Genomic DNA, 16,111 nt, shown 5'->3' with positions numbered 1-16,111 from the left:
TCCTTGAAAAATTTCATACGACACTGAATGATAATACAGCTTTTTGAAGGGACATAACAGTTTACAGTTATATGAGGGTAATTTTTTCTTTTTAAGTTAAACGAAGAAAAGACAAACAGGTAGAAAACGCTTTTTAGTTTTATAATATTTTAAAAATATTTTGATAGAAAAATGCTTAAGTGTCGAAACTTAGTTTGACTTCTGTTACATAGTTTGGATTTAACGAATTTTGGTTTTCTTTTGTAATAGGAAACATTTTAGGAGCTGTTTAATGATTTCTAGCATAACCTGACCTTCAGACAGAGCATACGTTTATAATATAAAATGTACTGTAATGCAACATTTCTCACAGTAGGGTCTAAAGGGTCTTGTTATGAATGATAAAAGACACTCCTATCACTAAGAAAATTCCACAAGTTTTAGGAGGTCAGTGCCAGGAATTGGGGACAAGACCAAAAATATTTTTTATGTTACAGTACGCATTTATGTATGTATGTATGTAGTTATGTATGTACAATCTTCCCTCTGTGTCTTTGGGGTTGACTTCTGGAACCCCCTCTAAGGATGCCAGAATCCAAGGATGCTGAAGTCTCTTATGTGAAATGGTGTAGTACCACTGGCCCTGAGTATCCATGCATTCTGCATTGGCTGATTCGGAGGGCCAGCTGTATTTTAAGTTTATATTTGGGTATTTATATTCACCTGTGTGTTCATCTAATCTGATATTAATAGATATCGTTTTCCTAATTGGTACTCATCAATATGAGCTCCTTTTAGTAGTGTGATAAGAATTTTTTGCTGTTCACGTAGTACCAGATTTGGTCAGTGGGAACACTTTCAAACTGGTCCCTGGTATGCCCCAATATCAAAAGGATGGTGTTGGTTTTTTGAGCACTTAATTTTTTTATAGCATTGCAAGATATTCTCATATGTTTATTTCACCACTCATCTTTGGAGTTGGCCATTTTTTATAAGAAAGAATCTGAAATTAACTTCTCCAAGGAGTTTTGGTTGCTTATTATTGGGAAATGATGTTTAGAACCCAGAATTCAGGCCCTGTGTATCTTCATTATTCCTGGTGCCCATTGCTTCTGGATCCTTTCAGTGCCAGAGCTGAGAAAGGTTTGTATTTTAGATATTGTGAATTCTTTAGATGTAGTTCTTCCTTGCTTTTTTTTTTAAAAGGCATTTTTAATAGAAGTAATTGCATTAATTTCATCTAGCTACAGAGTGATTATCAGGATGAGGATGTTGGTTGTGTTGTTGTTCTTGTTTTGCCATGCCATCTGGCTTGCAGGATCTTAGTTTCCCAAGCAGGGTTCAAACCCAGGCCCTGGCAGTGGAATGGTAAAATCCTAACCACTAGATTGCCAGGGAAATCCTCATTGTCTTCCTTAATTCCTATTTATACACCTTTTCCTCAGTGAGAATCCTGTGCCCAACGGAGTCAGCACATTTAATCTATTTGGTAATTCCAGCATCTCACATAAAACAGTTTCAAAACTGCTAGAGCTATATCCATTAAGACAAGGAAACCTGTTAAGAGTAGAATTCAATTCAAGATTGCTTGCAATTCTTCCCGCCCTACCCCATCCCTGGGTTGTCAGTATATTGTTTTTGAATGTTGTTCGCGTTAGTTCTCTCTTCCTCACCCTCTCATCCTCCTCCCTACCCTCAGTATATGGTAACATAAAATGACAGGTGGGTTAAAAAGATTTCTGCAAATGAACAATGGGTTGCGCTGTGTGTGCTTAGTTGCTCAGTCATGTCCAGCTCTCTGCAGACCCTTGAACTGTAGCCCTCCAGGCTCCTCTGTCTATGTTTTCCAGGCAAGAATACTGGAGTTGGGTTTCCTATTCCAGGGGATCTTCCCTAGGGAGTGAACCCATGTCTCTTGTGTCTCCTACATTGGCAGGTGGATTCTTTACCACTAGTGCCACCTGGGAAGCCCTAAATGGTGGATTGAAGCTAATAAAACAATAGGAGCACAAATGAAGAGTAAGAAAACAATTTTTTATTTCTGGTATGAGTTTTGGTCAAGTGTATTTCAAAGTTAAAGCAATGATGACCTAATTAGATTTGACAGGAAGTTGACAAAATATGTATTTCAAATGCTGAAGACCACTTTGTGAAATATGAATTTACTTAAGTAATTTTTGGTAAGAAACCCAACTCCTAAGTGTATTTTGTGCTTGGAGTTACTAGCTAATGTTGGAGAGAAGCAGACAAGATACTTTATTTTTATATATTTTACATATATGAAATATGTTTCATATATAAAAATATAACACAAAATTATATATTTACATATAGAATATATTTTATAGTTTTGTAGTTTCATATATGATAGTGAAAGTGCTGAATGGTTATAACCATCTGTACATTTTGCTGAGTAACAGATGGCTCAAATCACAGAAAATAATATATAGTGACTTATTAATTATGCTGCAGTTTAAATAATCTTGCAAGACTGCAATCAGCCTGTTAGATGGGGCTCTGTCACCTCAGTAAAGACCTACTTCTGAGCTCACTTGTTGCTGGGATTCGTTCCTTGGGGGTTGTTCGATAAGGGCCATACTTCGTACTCTGCCATTTTCCAATCTTCCATGAGGTCACTCCTCTCCTCTCCTCTCTTTTTTAATTCCTCTTCCGTCTGCTCTGTGTTTGACAGAAGATTATTCAAACCACAGGCAGGTAACCTTTAAAAATGTAAAGTTGATACTTTCCTTGCTTGAAGACCCTTATGGGCCTCCCATGTACTTGTGCATTTAACACAAGTACAAAATTCTTTTTTGTGCTGTGTGGTTTGCAGGATCTTAGTTCCCTGACCAGCGATTGAACCCACACCCTTGACAGTGAAACCATGGAGTTCTAACCACTGGACTACCAGGGAATCCCTCCAAAATTCTTAGTATAGATTATAATCTTTTATATTACTAGCCTCTCTCTCTAGACCCATTTTAAGCCACAGTTTGTTTGATTCTCTATTGTAGAATTCCTCTCGGTGGTAGTTCTGAGTCTTAAACTTGCATCAGAATCATCTGTATGATTTGTTAAAGCACAGCTTTCTGGGTTCTACAAATCAGAGTTTCTGATTTGTAGGTCAGGGATAGGGCTTGAGATTTGCATTTCTGACAAGTTGCTGCTGATGGTGCTGGTCTGGAGACTGCACTTTGAGAACTGTTATAGTCACTCAGGCCTTAAAACTCATGAGTTGCTTTCTTGTTTCAGGGCCCTTGTTCGTGTACTTTGCCAAGAATATTCTTGCCTACAATTCTTTGGTAGTGAACTTTAAACTAGGGAAGTCCCGGAAGAATTTAAACATATATAAGAAGAGAATAATGTAATGAACTCTGTTGTATTTTTCACCCAGCAATCAACAGATATTACTTTATGGCCATCTTACCTGTTCAATCGTTTCCCTTCTGTCTTAACCCAGTGGTATTTTTTTCAAGTATATCCCCAAATTTTTTAATATTTTCTTCTAAATATTTAAGTACTCCTACTATTCTTTGACTTATGCTTAAAGTCTCAGGTTAAATGACTCTTCTTCACAGAGGCCTTCTTCGACCTCTCATTCTAAATTAGGGATTTCTTTGGAGGGAATGATGCTAAAGCTGAAACTCTAGTACTTTGGCCACCTCATGCAAAGAGTTGACTCACTGGAAAAGACTCTGATACTGGGAGGGATTGGGGGCAGGAGGAGAAGGGGACGACAGAGGATGAGATGGCTGGATGGCATCACTGACTTGATGGACGTGAGTCTGAGTGAACTCCGGGAGTTGGTGATGGACAGGGAGGCCTGACGTGCTGCGATTCATGGGGTCGCAAAGAGTCGGACACGACTGAGTGACTGATCTGATCTGATCTGATTAAACTTACACCTGGGAACTATACTTTTACTAATACTTATTTCTGTATGTATTTCTCTTAATTAAAACTCCCTTCACTTAATTATAAGATCCATGAAGACAGGAATCATATCTGTTTTATTCACCATTGTATTTGTAGTCTCTACTCCAGCATTCTGGCCTGGAGAATTCCATGGACTGTATAGTCCATGGGGTCGCAAAGAGTTGGACATGACTGAGTGACCTTCACTCATAGTGTTTGATAATTTGAAGTTAAATATTTGTTGAATGACTAAACAAATTAATGTTAATGGGTCAAACATAATTTATAGCATTTGCTTATAAAAACATTTGGTAAAAGAAATGTACTGGCATCAGCAGTTTTATTATCAGTTAATACCCTACCGTGTCAGGAATGCAATAGAAGTAGGCCAGTTTGCTTTCTACTTCCTGTCTTCTTGAGTTAATTTTCCTGCTGTCACACTGTAATTTTATATTACTTTTAAAGAGTGCATTTATAAGAATTTTTGTTTGCTATTTCTGCAACTTGCTTAATGTTTGTCTTTTCCCAGTGTTTCTTTAGAACCCTTACTCCTCTATAAGGTTAGGATTAAATCCTTTTCCTTCAGCACTGAAACCTAGATCCAAACAGTGCCTGGGATAAACCAAATGATCATTAAGCGTTAGTTGAGTGAGTTGAGTGAGTAAATGAAAAAAAAAAAAAAAAAAAAAAAGATGAATCATCATCTAACAGAATGTATATTTTACTTATTTTGTTTCCTGTCCATCTTCCCTGCTCTAGATACAGACTTCACATGAGCAGGAATTTTTACATGTTTTGGTTGTACCTGAATCTCTAGTGCCTGGAGAGCAGTGCCTGCCACATATTAGATACTCAATAAATATTTATTGAACATTGTTGTTGTTCAGTCGCCCAATTGTGTCAAACTTTGTGACCCCATGGACTGCAGCACACCAGACCTTTCTTTCCCTCACCATCTCCCAAAGTTTGCCCAAGTTCATGTCCATTGTATTGGCAATGCCATCCAGCCATCGCCATCTTCTTCTGCCCTCCATCTTTCCCAGCATCAGGGACTTTCCTAGTGGGTCAGCTGTTCATATCAGATGACCAAAATACTAGGGCTTCAACTTCAGCATTAGCCCTTCCAGTTAGTATTCAGGGTTGATTTCCCTTAAGATTGACTGGTTTGATCTTCTTACCATCCAGGGGACTCTCCAGCACCATGGTTTGAAGGCATCAATTCTTTGGCGCTCTGCCTTCTTTACGGTCCAGCTCTCCCAACCATACGTTACCACTGGGAAGACCATAGCCTTGACTATGTGGACCTTGCTGGCAGAGTAATGTCTCTGGTTTTCAGCACACTATCTATGTTTGTCATAGCTTTCCTGCCAGGAAGCAAACGTCTTCTGACTTCACGGCTGCAGTCACCATCGCAGTGATTTGAGAGCACAAGAGGAAATCTGTCACTGCTTCCCCCTTTTCCCCATCTATTTGCCATGAAGTAATGGGGCTGGATGCCACGATCTTGGAGACAGCAATGGCAACCCATTCCAGTACTCTTGCCTGGAAAATCCCATGGACGGAGGAGCCTGGTGGGCTTCAGTCTATAGGGTCATGAAGAGTTGGACACGACTGAGCAACTTCACTTTTCACTTTCATGCATTGGAGAAGGAAATGGCAACCTGCTCCAGTGTTCTTGCCGGGAGAATCCCAGGGACGGCGGAGCCTGGTGGGCTGCTGTCTGTGGCGTCGCACAGTGTCGGACACGACTGAAGCGACTTAGCAGCAGCAGCAGCCATGATCTTAGTTTTTTTAATATTTGACTTTAAGCCGACTTTTTCACTCTCCTCCTTCACCTCATCAAGAGGCTCTTCAGTTTCTCTTCACTTTCTGCCACTAGAGTGGTATCATCTGTGTATCTGAGGTTATTGATGTTTCTCCTGCCTATCTTGATTCCAGCTTGTAACTCATCTGGCTTGGCATTTCTCAGGATGTTCTCAGTGTATGGATTAAACAAACAGGGTAACAGCAGACAGCCCTGTCGTACTCCTTTCTCAACCTTGAATGAATCAGTTGTTCCATACAGGGTTCTAACTGTTGCTTCTTGACCTGCATACAGGTTTATCAGGAGACAGGTAAGATGCTTTGGTATTCCCATCTCTTTAAGAGCTTTCCACGGTTTATTATGGTCTACACAGTCAAGGGTTTTGGCATAGTTGATGAAACAGAGGTAGATGTCTTTTTGGAATTCCATGGCTTTCTCTATGATCCAGTGAATGTTAGCGATTTGATGTCTGGTTCCTCTTTCTCAATAACATAGTTATTGAACATACGTGTGAATAAAAATTCATTGTTTTTTTAGAGTAACTTGCTCTCTAGTATCATAAAAAATATATTTAAAAAGTAACTTTAAATAGTATGAAGTAATTTCGTATATCTTAGTTAGAAACTTTACCAATTTAAATTTATTTAGAAGTTTAATATATCTTAAAATAGCTTCTGTCATTCCCAAAACCACTGCTTATTATTTACCATTTTCATACTGTTTCAGATATTCTGTGTAACCCCCTTACTAGAAATTTGAAAAGGAAAAAGAAAAGAAATAAAGCAGAAAGAACAGTGGCAAAGGATGATAAAAATGATGGTGGGAAGTATTTTATTGACTAGTACCAGAGAAAAAATTAAAAATATCTTTAAAGTAAAACTGTTTCAAAATGTTCTTTAATATCAGGTACCTGACTAGCAATTTTTCTGAATTTCATTTCATATTACGAGATGATCTGCTTCCTTTTTGAGACTGGAAGAGTAATATTTGTATTATTTGTATTATAGATATAAATGATTAACGGAGAAGGCAATGGCACCCCACTCCAGTACTCTTGCCTGGAAAATCCCATGGACGGAGGAACCTAGGCTGCAGTCCATGGGGTCGTGAAGAGTCAGACACAACTGAGCGACTTCACTTTCACTTTTCACTTTGATGCATTGGAGAAGGAAATGGCAACCCACTCCAGTGTTCTTGCCTGGAGAATCCCAGGGACGGTGGAGCCTGGTGGGCTGCTGTCTATGGGGTCGCACAGAGTCAGATGTGACTGAAGTGACTTAGCAGCAGCAGCAGCAGCATAAATGATTAATGGAAGCTGTCTAGAGTAAATCTGTGATTTTTGTGGGTGACAAAGGCTACAGTTGGTGCACAGCACAGTGCAACTGCTGCTGTGTTTTTTGCCTGCATTCATAATTGAAGAAAATGATAAATTCAAGTTAGAAGTTAGTGAAAAGATGCAGTTTTTTTTTCCGTCTAAGTTCATGCATATCCTGAATTCTAAACATAAATCCTTTGGAGGGAGGTGGATGCGTTGTGAATATAAATTTAAGACTCTTCTCTAAGTTAACAGTTCAGTCTTCTGATTTGCCAAACAGCCCAATCAGAACAATTTTGTCCATGTTCCTATGTTTTGTTTAGCCTGCCTCCATTTTCCCCCATGAGGAATCAAAGCTGCTTATTACTCCTGTTCTTACCCTTATATTATTTGCAGAGGATTTATTGCATCTTTGATCATAAAGGAGTGGAGTATGAGCCTAAATTCTTCAGTAGGTTGAAATTCTCTATGATGTTCCTTGACTGTATTATAGTGCATGTATAAATCTTTTGATGAAACCCTGACTTCATTTAAGTAGTTTATTGTTTGCTTATAGAAAAATAGTCCTTTAAATTGATTTGTACTTTTATAGAAGTATTTTCTCATGTCTTAACTCTCTTGCTGCTTTCATGCCTTTCCCCCTCTCTTTTCTTGAATCATCTTTGAAATATTTTTAAAATTTACTCTCTCCCTTTTTCTCTGTTCACATTGTCACATCCTGAATCACTACAGCAGTGTGAGTGGGGTTTTTGATTGGCAGGAGATGAGGGAATATCCATTGAGGGCCTGCTATGTTTTAACAATCCCCTTATTTCTCAGTGGTCCTCTGAGGCCTGCAGAAGGTAAGTTCCTCAGGGTTATTTGTACTGGAGCTGACAAGCAAATTTTGGTCTGATTCCAGTCCACCATGTCATGCTGCCTCCCTAATTGTTTGTACATTCAAGTGTGCTCGCTATAGTTTGCTAGATTAACCTTACTAAGAACTATTTCATGGTGGTGGTGTTGCTGTTCAGGATCTGATAGGCCCATTGTAGTAAACGGTGTAGGTCTTAAACTGTATGACAGATCTGGCATATTGCCCTTGAGCTGTGTTTTTAGGTATATTTCTTCTACTTTTAAAATGAATCCTGTGTTCTAGGTAAGTCATTCACTTACCAATCCTGCATTATGTTATATTTCTTATGCCTTCTTTACTCTTTTCACATGCTTCAGTTCAGTTCAGTTCAGTTGCTCAGTTGTGTCTGACTCTTTGCGACCCCATGAATCGCAGCATGCCAGGCCTCCCTGTCCATCACCAACTCCCGGAGTTCAGCCAGACTCACGTGCATCGAGTCAGTGACGCCATCTAGCCATCTCATCCTCTGTCGTCCCCTTCACCTCCTGCCCCTAATCCCTCCCAGCATCAGAGTCTTTTCCAATGAGTCAGCACTTTGCATGAGGTGGGCAAAGTATTAGAGTTTCAGCTTTAGCATCAGTCCTTCCAAAAAACACCCAGACTGATCTCCTTTTGAATGGACTGGTTGGATCTCCATGCAGTCCAAGGGACTTTCAAGAGTCTTACCCAACACCACAGTTCAAAAGCATCAATTCTTCGGCGCTCAGCCTTCTTCACAGTCCAACTCTCACATCCATACATGACCACAGGAAAAACCATAGCCTTGACTAGACGAACCTTTGTTGGCAAAGTAATAGCTCTGCTTTTCAATATGCTATGAAAACTTTCCTTCCAAGGAGTAAGTGTCTTTTAATTTCATGGCTGCAGTCACCATCCGCGGTGATTTTGGAGCCCAGAAAAATAAAGTCTGACACTGTTTCCACTGTTTCCCCATCTATTTGCCATGAAGTGATGGGACCGGATGCCGTGATCTTCGTTTTCTGAATGTTGAGCTCTAAGCCAACTTTTTCACTCTCCACTTTCACTTTCATCAGGAGGCTTTGTTTCATCAGGAGGCTTTCACGTGCTTAGGAAGAACTTTTAATTTCCATTTCTTTTCTCAAGCCTAAACTGACTTGCATTTTTCATGTTTACCAATTTTGCTCTCAGGGCTACCCTAGTAGCTCAGATGGTCAAGCATCTGCCTGTAATGCAGAAGACCTGGGTTTGATCCCTGCTCCAGGAAGATCTCCGGGGGCAGGAGATGGCAGTCCACTCCAGTATTCTTGCCTGGAGAATTTGGAGGAACTTGGCGGGCTATAGTCCATGGGGCTCACAAAGAGTCGGACACGACTGAGCAACTAACACACAAACTAGTTTTGCTGTCAATGACTTACTTCATTTTAAGGTCACTTACCCTATTTTAAGGTCACTTTATAGGTAAAAATTTAACAAAGTCTCATCTTGAGTACTCCCAAGGGATGACAGTCAGCAAAACCAGCTAAATATTACTTTACAGATGAAAATTTTCATCCTCACATCCTTTGTTAATATTTTTGGTTGATTTTATTTTTTTAAACCGCTCTATTGAGGTGCAATTGACATACGATAAAATTCACCCATTTTAAATGCAATACAATGAATTTTGACAAATACATAGTTCTGTAACTATCATTACATTCAAACTATAGAATGTTTTATTGCTGCACATATATGTGCTCATATGTACTCAGTTCCTCCAACTACCCCCATTCCCAGACAACCACTGATCTGCTTTCTTTTACTTTATACTTTTACTTTTTCTAGCATTTCATAAAAATATGATCATACAGAATTTATTCACTCGTTGATTATGGACATTAATCCTTTTACTAGCTGATGGACGTTCAAATTATTTCTCATGTTTTGGTTATGATCTAAGACTGCTATGAACATTCTCTTACAAGTTTTTCTGTGGATATGGCTTTTGTTTTTCCTTTTTTGAGTATATACTTAGGAAGGGAATTGCTGGCTTGTGTGGTATGTGTATGTTTTTAAGAAACAGATTGTTTTCCAAAGAGGCTGTACCACTTTGCATTCCCACTGCAGTGTATGAGCATTCCAGTTACTAGCCCTTGGTATTGTCAGTTTTTAATTATAGTCATCCTATTGGCTATGTAGGGTTGCCTTGTTACAGTTATAGTTTAATTTCTCTGTACTAGGGTTTTCTTAAATTATTATTATTTCTTAATGTTAACCTTAAAATTTTTTTTTAAATTGAAGTATAGTTGATGTACATTATTGTGTTTTTGGTGTACAGCATAGTGATTCAGTATTTTTGCAGATTATATTCCATTATAGGTTATTACAAGATAATGGATGCCCCTATGCCCCACAGTAAATCCTTGTTGTTTATTTTATATATAATAACTTGCATCTGTAATCTCGTACCCCTAATTTGTCCTTTTCCTTTGGTAACCACAGTTTTCTATATCTGTGAGTTTGTTTCTTTTTTGTATGTACAGTTGTGCATATTTTTTAGATTCATGTGTATATAAGTGATACCATATAGTATTTATCTTTGACTTATTTCATCAAGTGCTTGCATATACACATACACAGCATCTTAATCCAGTCATCTGTTGATGAGCCTTAGGTTATTTTCATGCATATCTTGGCTATTTTAAATAGTGCTGCTATAAATATTGGGGTGTATATATCTTTTAAGAATTTTTTTTTTTTCCTGAATAGTCCTTGATGACTAACTGGTGATGCTCAGTATCTTTTCTTGTGCCCGCAGGCCATTCATATATATTCTTTTGTGAAATGTCTGTTCATATCTTTTACCTAATTTTTAAAATTGGGTTATCTTTTTTGGTTTTTGGTTTGGAGTTTTAAAAAATATATTCCAAATCCAATTTCTTTTGTTAGATATTTTGGAAATACTTTATCCCAATTTGTGGCTCATCTTTTCATTTTTAAAAGAAACTAGCTTTTGAAGAGCAGAAGCTGCTAATTCTGAAGTAGTACAGTTCAGCAATATTTTTCTTAATGGTTCAGGCTATATTTGTCCTATATGGAATTTTTGCCTAACCCAGAGTTACAAAGATTTTTCTCCTATATTTTCATCTAGTATATTTATATTTTCAGCTCTTAAATTTAGATTTATGATTTATTTAAAGTTCTGTGTATGGGATGACAGTCAAAAAATTTTTATTTATATGCAGATAGCCAGGTTGTTGTTTTTTTTTTTTTTTGCATCAGATGTCTAAAAGAATGTGTTTTCCACCACTGAATTGTATCTTCATCTTTGAAAATTAATTGGCAATGAGTATGGATATATTTTTGGGATCTCTTCTGTTTTATTTATATTAGGGTCAACATACTAAAGTCTACATCTGAATTTGGCTTGTGGTCTGTTTTTGTAAATGAAGTTTTATTAAAGCACATTGCCATGTCCATTCACTTCTAGGTAATTGTCTGTGACAACAGCAGAGATAGATTTGTGAAGCCGTGACAGACTGTTCTACAAAGCTGAAATATCTACCATTAGACTCTTTATGGAAAAAGTTTGCCTATGCCTGGTCTATTATTTATACTTATGCCCAAATTACTCAGTTGATTACTATAGCTTTTATAATAAGTTTTGAAATCAGATTGTGTAAGTTTTCAGGTTCTGCTTTTTAAAAATGAGCTGTTCAGCACTTCTGTGTTTCCATGTACATTTTAGAATCAAGTTTGTCAATTGATACAAAAACCTGCTGGAATTTTGAATCTGTGACTCAATCTGAGGGGAAATTAATAGTATAAATATAGGTTTTTCAGTCCATGAATGTGATATATTTCTCCATTTGTTGAGCCTCTCTTCTGTATCTCTCAGTAATGTTTGTGGTCTTTAGTTTATAGACCTTGTACATCTTTTGCTAAATTTATTCCTAAGTATTTAATTTTTATCTATTAATGGTTTTTAAAATAAAAAGAATTTTAAAAATTTCATTTTTCAGTTGTGTGTTGCTGACAATACAGTTGGTTGGTTTTTTTTTTTTTTATGTTGACCTTATATACTGCAGCCTTGCTAAATTAACTCATTCTCCTAGTTCTAGTAGATTCCTTAGGATTTTCCCACTTCTATGATCATGTCATCTGTTAATAAAGATGGTTTTACTTCTTCCTTTCCAATCTGTCTGCCTTAATCTTAACACTGTTTAGTACCTCCAGTATAATGTTTCATAGAAGTGGTTAGCAGACCTTCTTACCTTAATAGTTGATCTTAGATAGAATCACTTAGTTTTTTACCATTAAGATTCACTGTTGGTTTTTGTTAACTTCACTTTATTTTTTTAAAACCATAAATGCATGTTGGATTTTGTAAAATATTTCTTTGTAAATTTATTGAAATGATCAGTTTTTCCTTTAGTCTGTGAACATGGTGAATTGCATTGATTTTTGTATGTTAAACTAATTTTGCTTTCTTGTGATAAAATCCACTTGGTCATGATATATTATTTTTTAATATTGAATTTGATTTCTTAAGTTGAGGATTTTTACATTAGTATTGATGAGGGTCTGCAGTTTCAGTCTGCAGTTTTTCTGTGATGTCAGTGGTTTGGATATCAGGATAATACTGGCCTTATAAAAGTAAGCTGAGAAAGTGTTCTGGTAAGAGTTTTTTAATCCTGTATTAATATAGGATTAATATATTTTTTAAAATGTTTGATAGAATTTACTAGGGAAGTAGTCTGGGTTGATTTTTGCTTTATGATTTTTACTAATAGCTAAATTATAAGAGATTCATAATTTCCCCTCAGCTCAATGAAAAGGGTACTTTAATTGGCACAATTTGAAAATATATATTGGGCTTTGCCTTGCTTTCTAGTTCTGTTAAATGTGGAAGGGACATGTATGAGAAGTTGAGAACCAGCATTTCCAACTGTATCCTTTAAATATAATAGGGAAATCATTGTAATATTTTGGCTAAATGTTTAAGCTTTTCTTGTTATAAAATACTCAGTTGCTTTGCTTTTTCACCTTCTTTTTTGTTAATTTTAGGAACATAAAAGAAGTGTAGAAAATCAAGCAGAAAGGAAATTGGAAGGTCAGAATTCCCAAAGTCCTCATCAGATCTCACAGTGTCTCAAAACAAGCTCAGAGAAAAGTGGTCATGTTCCTGCAGTGTCAAATACACAACCAGTTCTGCAGTATGGTAATCCTTATGCAACACCAGAAACAAGAGGTTATTAAAACTATTTTTGTTGACATTAGCCAAATACGGAGGTTTTTTTTTTTTTTGTTTGTATCTTTGTGGGATTAGAGAACTGTTCTGTTGGTATAATCAACTCTAATAGAAATCTTGTTTTATAACAAGCAGTTTTAATGTTTAACTGGCTTCATCTAGAAGCGATACACCGTGAATGAGGAGTCTATTTGCTTATTACACATAGTTTAAAGGTCATTTGGGTTAAAAAGAAAGACATTTTTTGGATACACTAAAATGGTTCTTTATATTTTGTTCATCCTTGCAATAGACAGGGATTCTAATTCTAGGACCAGGTTTTACCCTACCTTTCCAAAATTTTTATTTCAGATGGAGCAGATGGTGCTTTTTACCCAGATGAAATCCAAAGGCCACCTGTGAGAGTACCCTCTTGGGGACTGGAGGATAATGTTGTCTGCAGCCAGCCCGCTCGAAACCTAAGCCGCCCTGATGGTTTAGAAGACCCTGAGGATAGTAAAGTAAATTGAATTTCCATTTTCTGAGCTCGTCTCTTTTATTTTTGTCCGGTGTAGAGAGTTACGTGTGTGTGGGAAGAGAGAATATGTGTGCTTGTGTGTATACATGATTGCTTGCTTCATCTTTTTGACTAAGTTTCAGAAGGATATTTTAGGATTTATTTGGAGAATGATCTCAGAATATTGTAGTTATAAGATAGTTTAATCTTTTTCTAAAAATGATGTTCATTATAAATCTTCATTCTCCCAAGAATCATTTTTTATAATTTTATTTTTGTGCTGGGTCTTTGTTGATGTGAAGGCTTTTCTCAAAAAGTGGCACGTAGTTGCTACTCTCTCGTTGTGGTGTCCAGGCTTCTCATTGTGGTGGCTTCTATTGTTGTAGAGCACGGGCTCTAGGGTACTTGGGCTTCAGTAGCTGCAGCACTTGGGCTCAGTACTCATGCTTTCTGGGATCTAGAGTACAGGCTCAGTAGTTGTGATGCATGGGTGTAGTTTGTTCTGCAGCATGTGGGATCTTCCTGGATCACGGATCAAACCTGTGTCTCTTTCATTGGCCGGTGGGTTTTATACCACTGAGCTACCAGGGAAGCCCCCAACATAATTTCATCTTAAAATTTTTTTAAAAGTTGAGCCGCAGTTGACCTGTAACATAGTAGTTTGAGGTGTGCAACATAATGGTATTTGTGTATACTACAAAATAACATAAGTCTAGTTAACATCTATCATCTACAGTTATAATTTTTTTCTTTGTGATGAGAAGATTTAAGGTCTGCTCTCAGCAACTTTCAAATATATAATACATTATTAACTGTAGTCATAGATGGTTTAATCTTAATTATCAGAGTAATTTACTATATTCTTTTGATTATAGATGTTTTAGATTGGAAGAAGCAAAGTGTTAATGACAATATTATCCTCTGGTGTGCATCTTTTCAGTTTTGCATGTAACTAATATATCCCATTTTAAATTATAAGGTGAACTCTTTGTTATCTTTAGCTTAGAGGAAGAAGTGTGTGTATCATAGTTTTTTAGAGAAATACTCTTGTAGACATCATTTGTATTTAATCTCGGCAGCACAATACTGATGGACTGATGGCAATTGAATCAGTTAATGTAGCATGACATTCTTTTTTTCATTTAGGAGATTTCTTTACCATTTAATAGACCTTTTTCTTATAGCAGCTCTTGTTGGATTTTCTGTGCATTAAGAATTTAAAAGAAATGCTTTATCGTGCTCTTTGCAAGTACAGTGGTATCATGACCTGTTTCTCATTTAATCTAGTTTGCTGCATTTAATTGCTATTAACCTTTGCAGAAACTGATCAGTGTTCAGACAGGCATGATTTCAGCCCTAGAGCTCAATACCCATAATGGAAAAAAATGTATTTCTCTCTCCTGCCTTTTGGCCTCCTGTGTCCATTACTGGGAATAATTAGGAAAACTGTCAGAACTTTTGTAGCCTATTTGAAGTCTAGAGTATTATCTTACTGCTTTTTCACACCTTCACTTCACATTTTGCATATTTAATCTGATCATTCTTGGCACAGATGTTACATGTGACAAGCCCTTCTCTACTGTAGTCATCTGCTTCAGTTTAATTAGCAGAATGTTCTTTCTGATCTGTGTGCTTTGCCCTCCTGCAAACCCATGAGAAACAGTGTTAGAATCTTGTGCTCGTTTGCTGACATGCTTAAATTTGATAATGAGATAGAAGGGCTCTTAATAGGCACATTTTGGTAATTGTATTTAGCTATCAGAAAATTTTTCACATTAGACAAACTAATTTTCATTATATTCAGACCTGTTTTTTTTTTTTTAATTTTTGTCATTACAACAACAAAAATCACTTGCACATGAAATATTTTAGTCATTTTAGTTAGAATAAAGAAAGCAGATTTGAGTTGACCTGTTCCTTTTCTCTGGTTCTTTGCCCTTGGAAGTATTTAACAGCCATGGGACCTAGCACCTTTGAGTTGGGGCTGAAGCAGCTACACTTACAGGCCCCTCTAGTTATATTGCACCATATCCCCCATACTGCCACAATTCCCTCCCTTCTGCACCAAAAACTTTCGTTTCTATCAGATCAAAAAGCCTTTTATGACTCACTCCCCTTTACCTAATAGTTGTAATAGCAGTGACTGTAACACTGTAATTATGATGGTGATAGCTACAGATGTTTCTGTAGTTTTGACAGCTAATGTTTTAATATATTAACTCTCCATAGCTGTCCTATGAGGTAGGAACTGTTACTATTTCTATTTGAAAATGGAGGAAGCAGAGATACTAACAGGCTTGCTTCAGCTCATACAGCTGATAAGTGTACTACAGCCTCATTAGTTGGACTGTGGAAGCTGTGGTTTTACCACCTATCAATCTATCTAAATCAGAGGTTCCCAAACTTTCTCAGTTCATGGCACCTTCAGCATCTCAGTAAATTTTTTTTTCATAGAACCTCATAGGCCAAAAGAACTACTAATGATTTCCTAACAAATGTGTAGTAATTAACCATTA

General features: G+C 36.9%; 1 protein-coding gene across 6 annotated transcripts in view; it reads left to right on the top strand.

Moving 5' to 3' along the window:
* Positions 1–16,111, top strand: part of TAX1BP1 (Tax1 binding protein 1) — an 83,130-nt gene that overhangs the window by 57,302 nt on the left and 9,717 nt on the right. For all 6 annotated transcript variants that reach the window (XM_006066080.4, XM_006066078.4, XM_006066079.4 and 3 more), the window contains 2 exons: positions 12,916–13,099; positions 13,451–13,599. In XM_006066080.4, coding sequence (XP_006066142.3) covers positions 12,916–13,099; positions 13,451–13,599 — 333 coding nt within the window. The remainder of the gene's footprint in view (positions 1–12,915; positions 13,100–13,450; positions 13,600–16,111) is intronic.

This window comes from Bubalus bubalis, chromosome 8, assembly GCF_019923935.1.
Source record: "Bubalus bubalis isolate 160015118507 breed Murrah chromosome 8, NDDB_SH_1, whole genome shotgun sequence".
Lineage (NCBI taxonomy): Eukaryota > Metazoa > Chordata > Mammalia > Artiodactyla > Bovidae > Bubalus > Bubalus bubalis.
The sequence above is the reverse complement of the archived record's forward strand: the minus strand, read 5'-3'. Positions and strand labels throughout refer to the sequence as shown.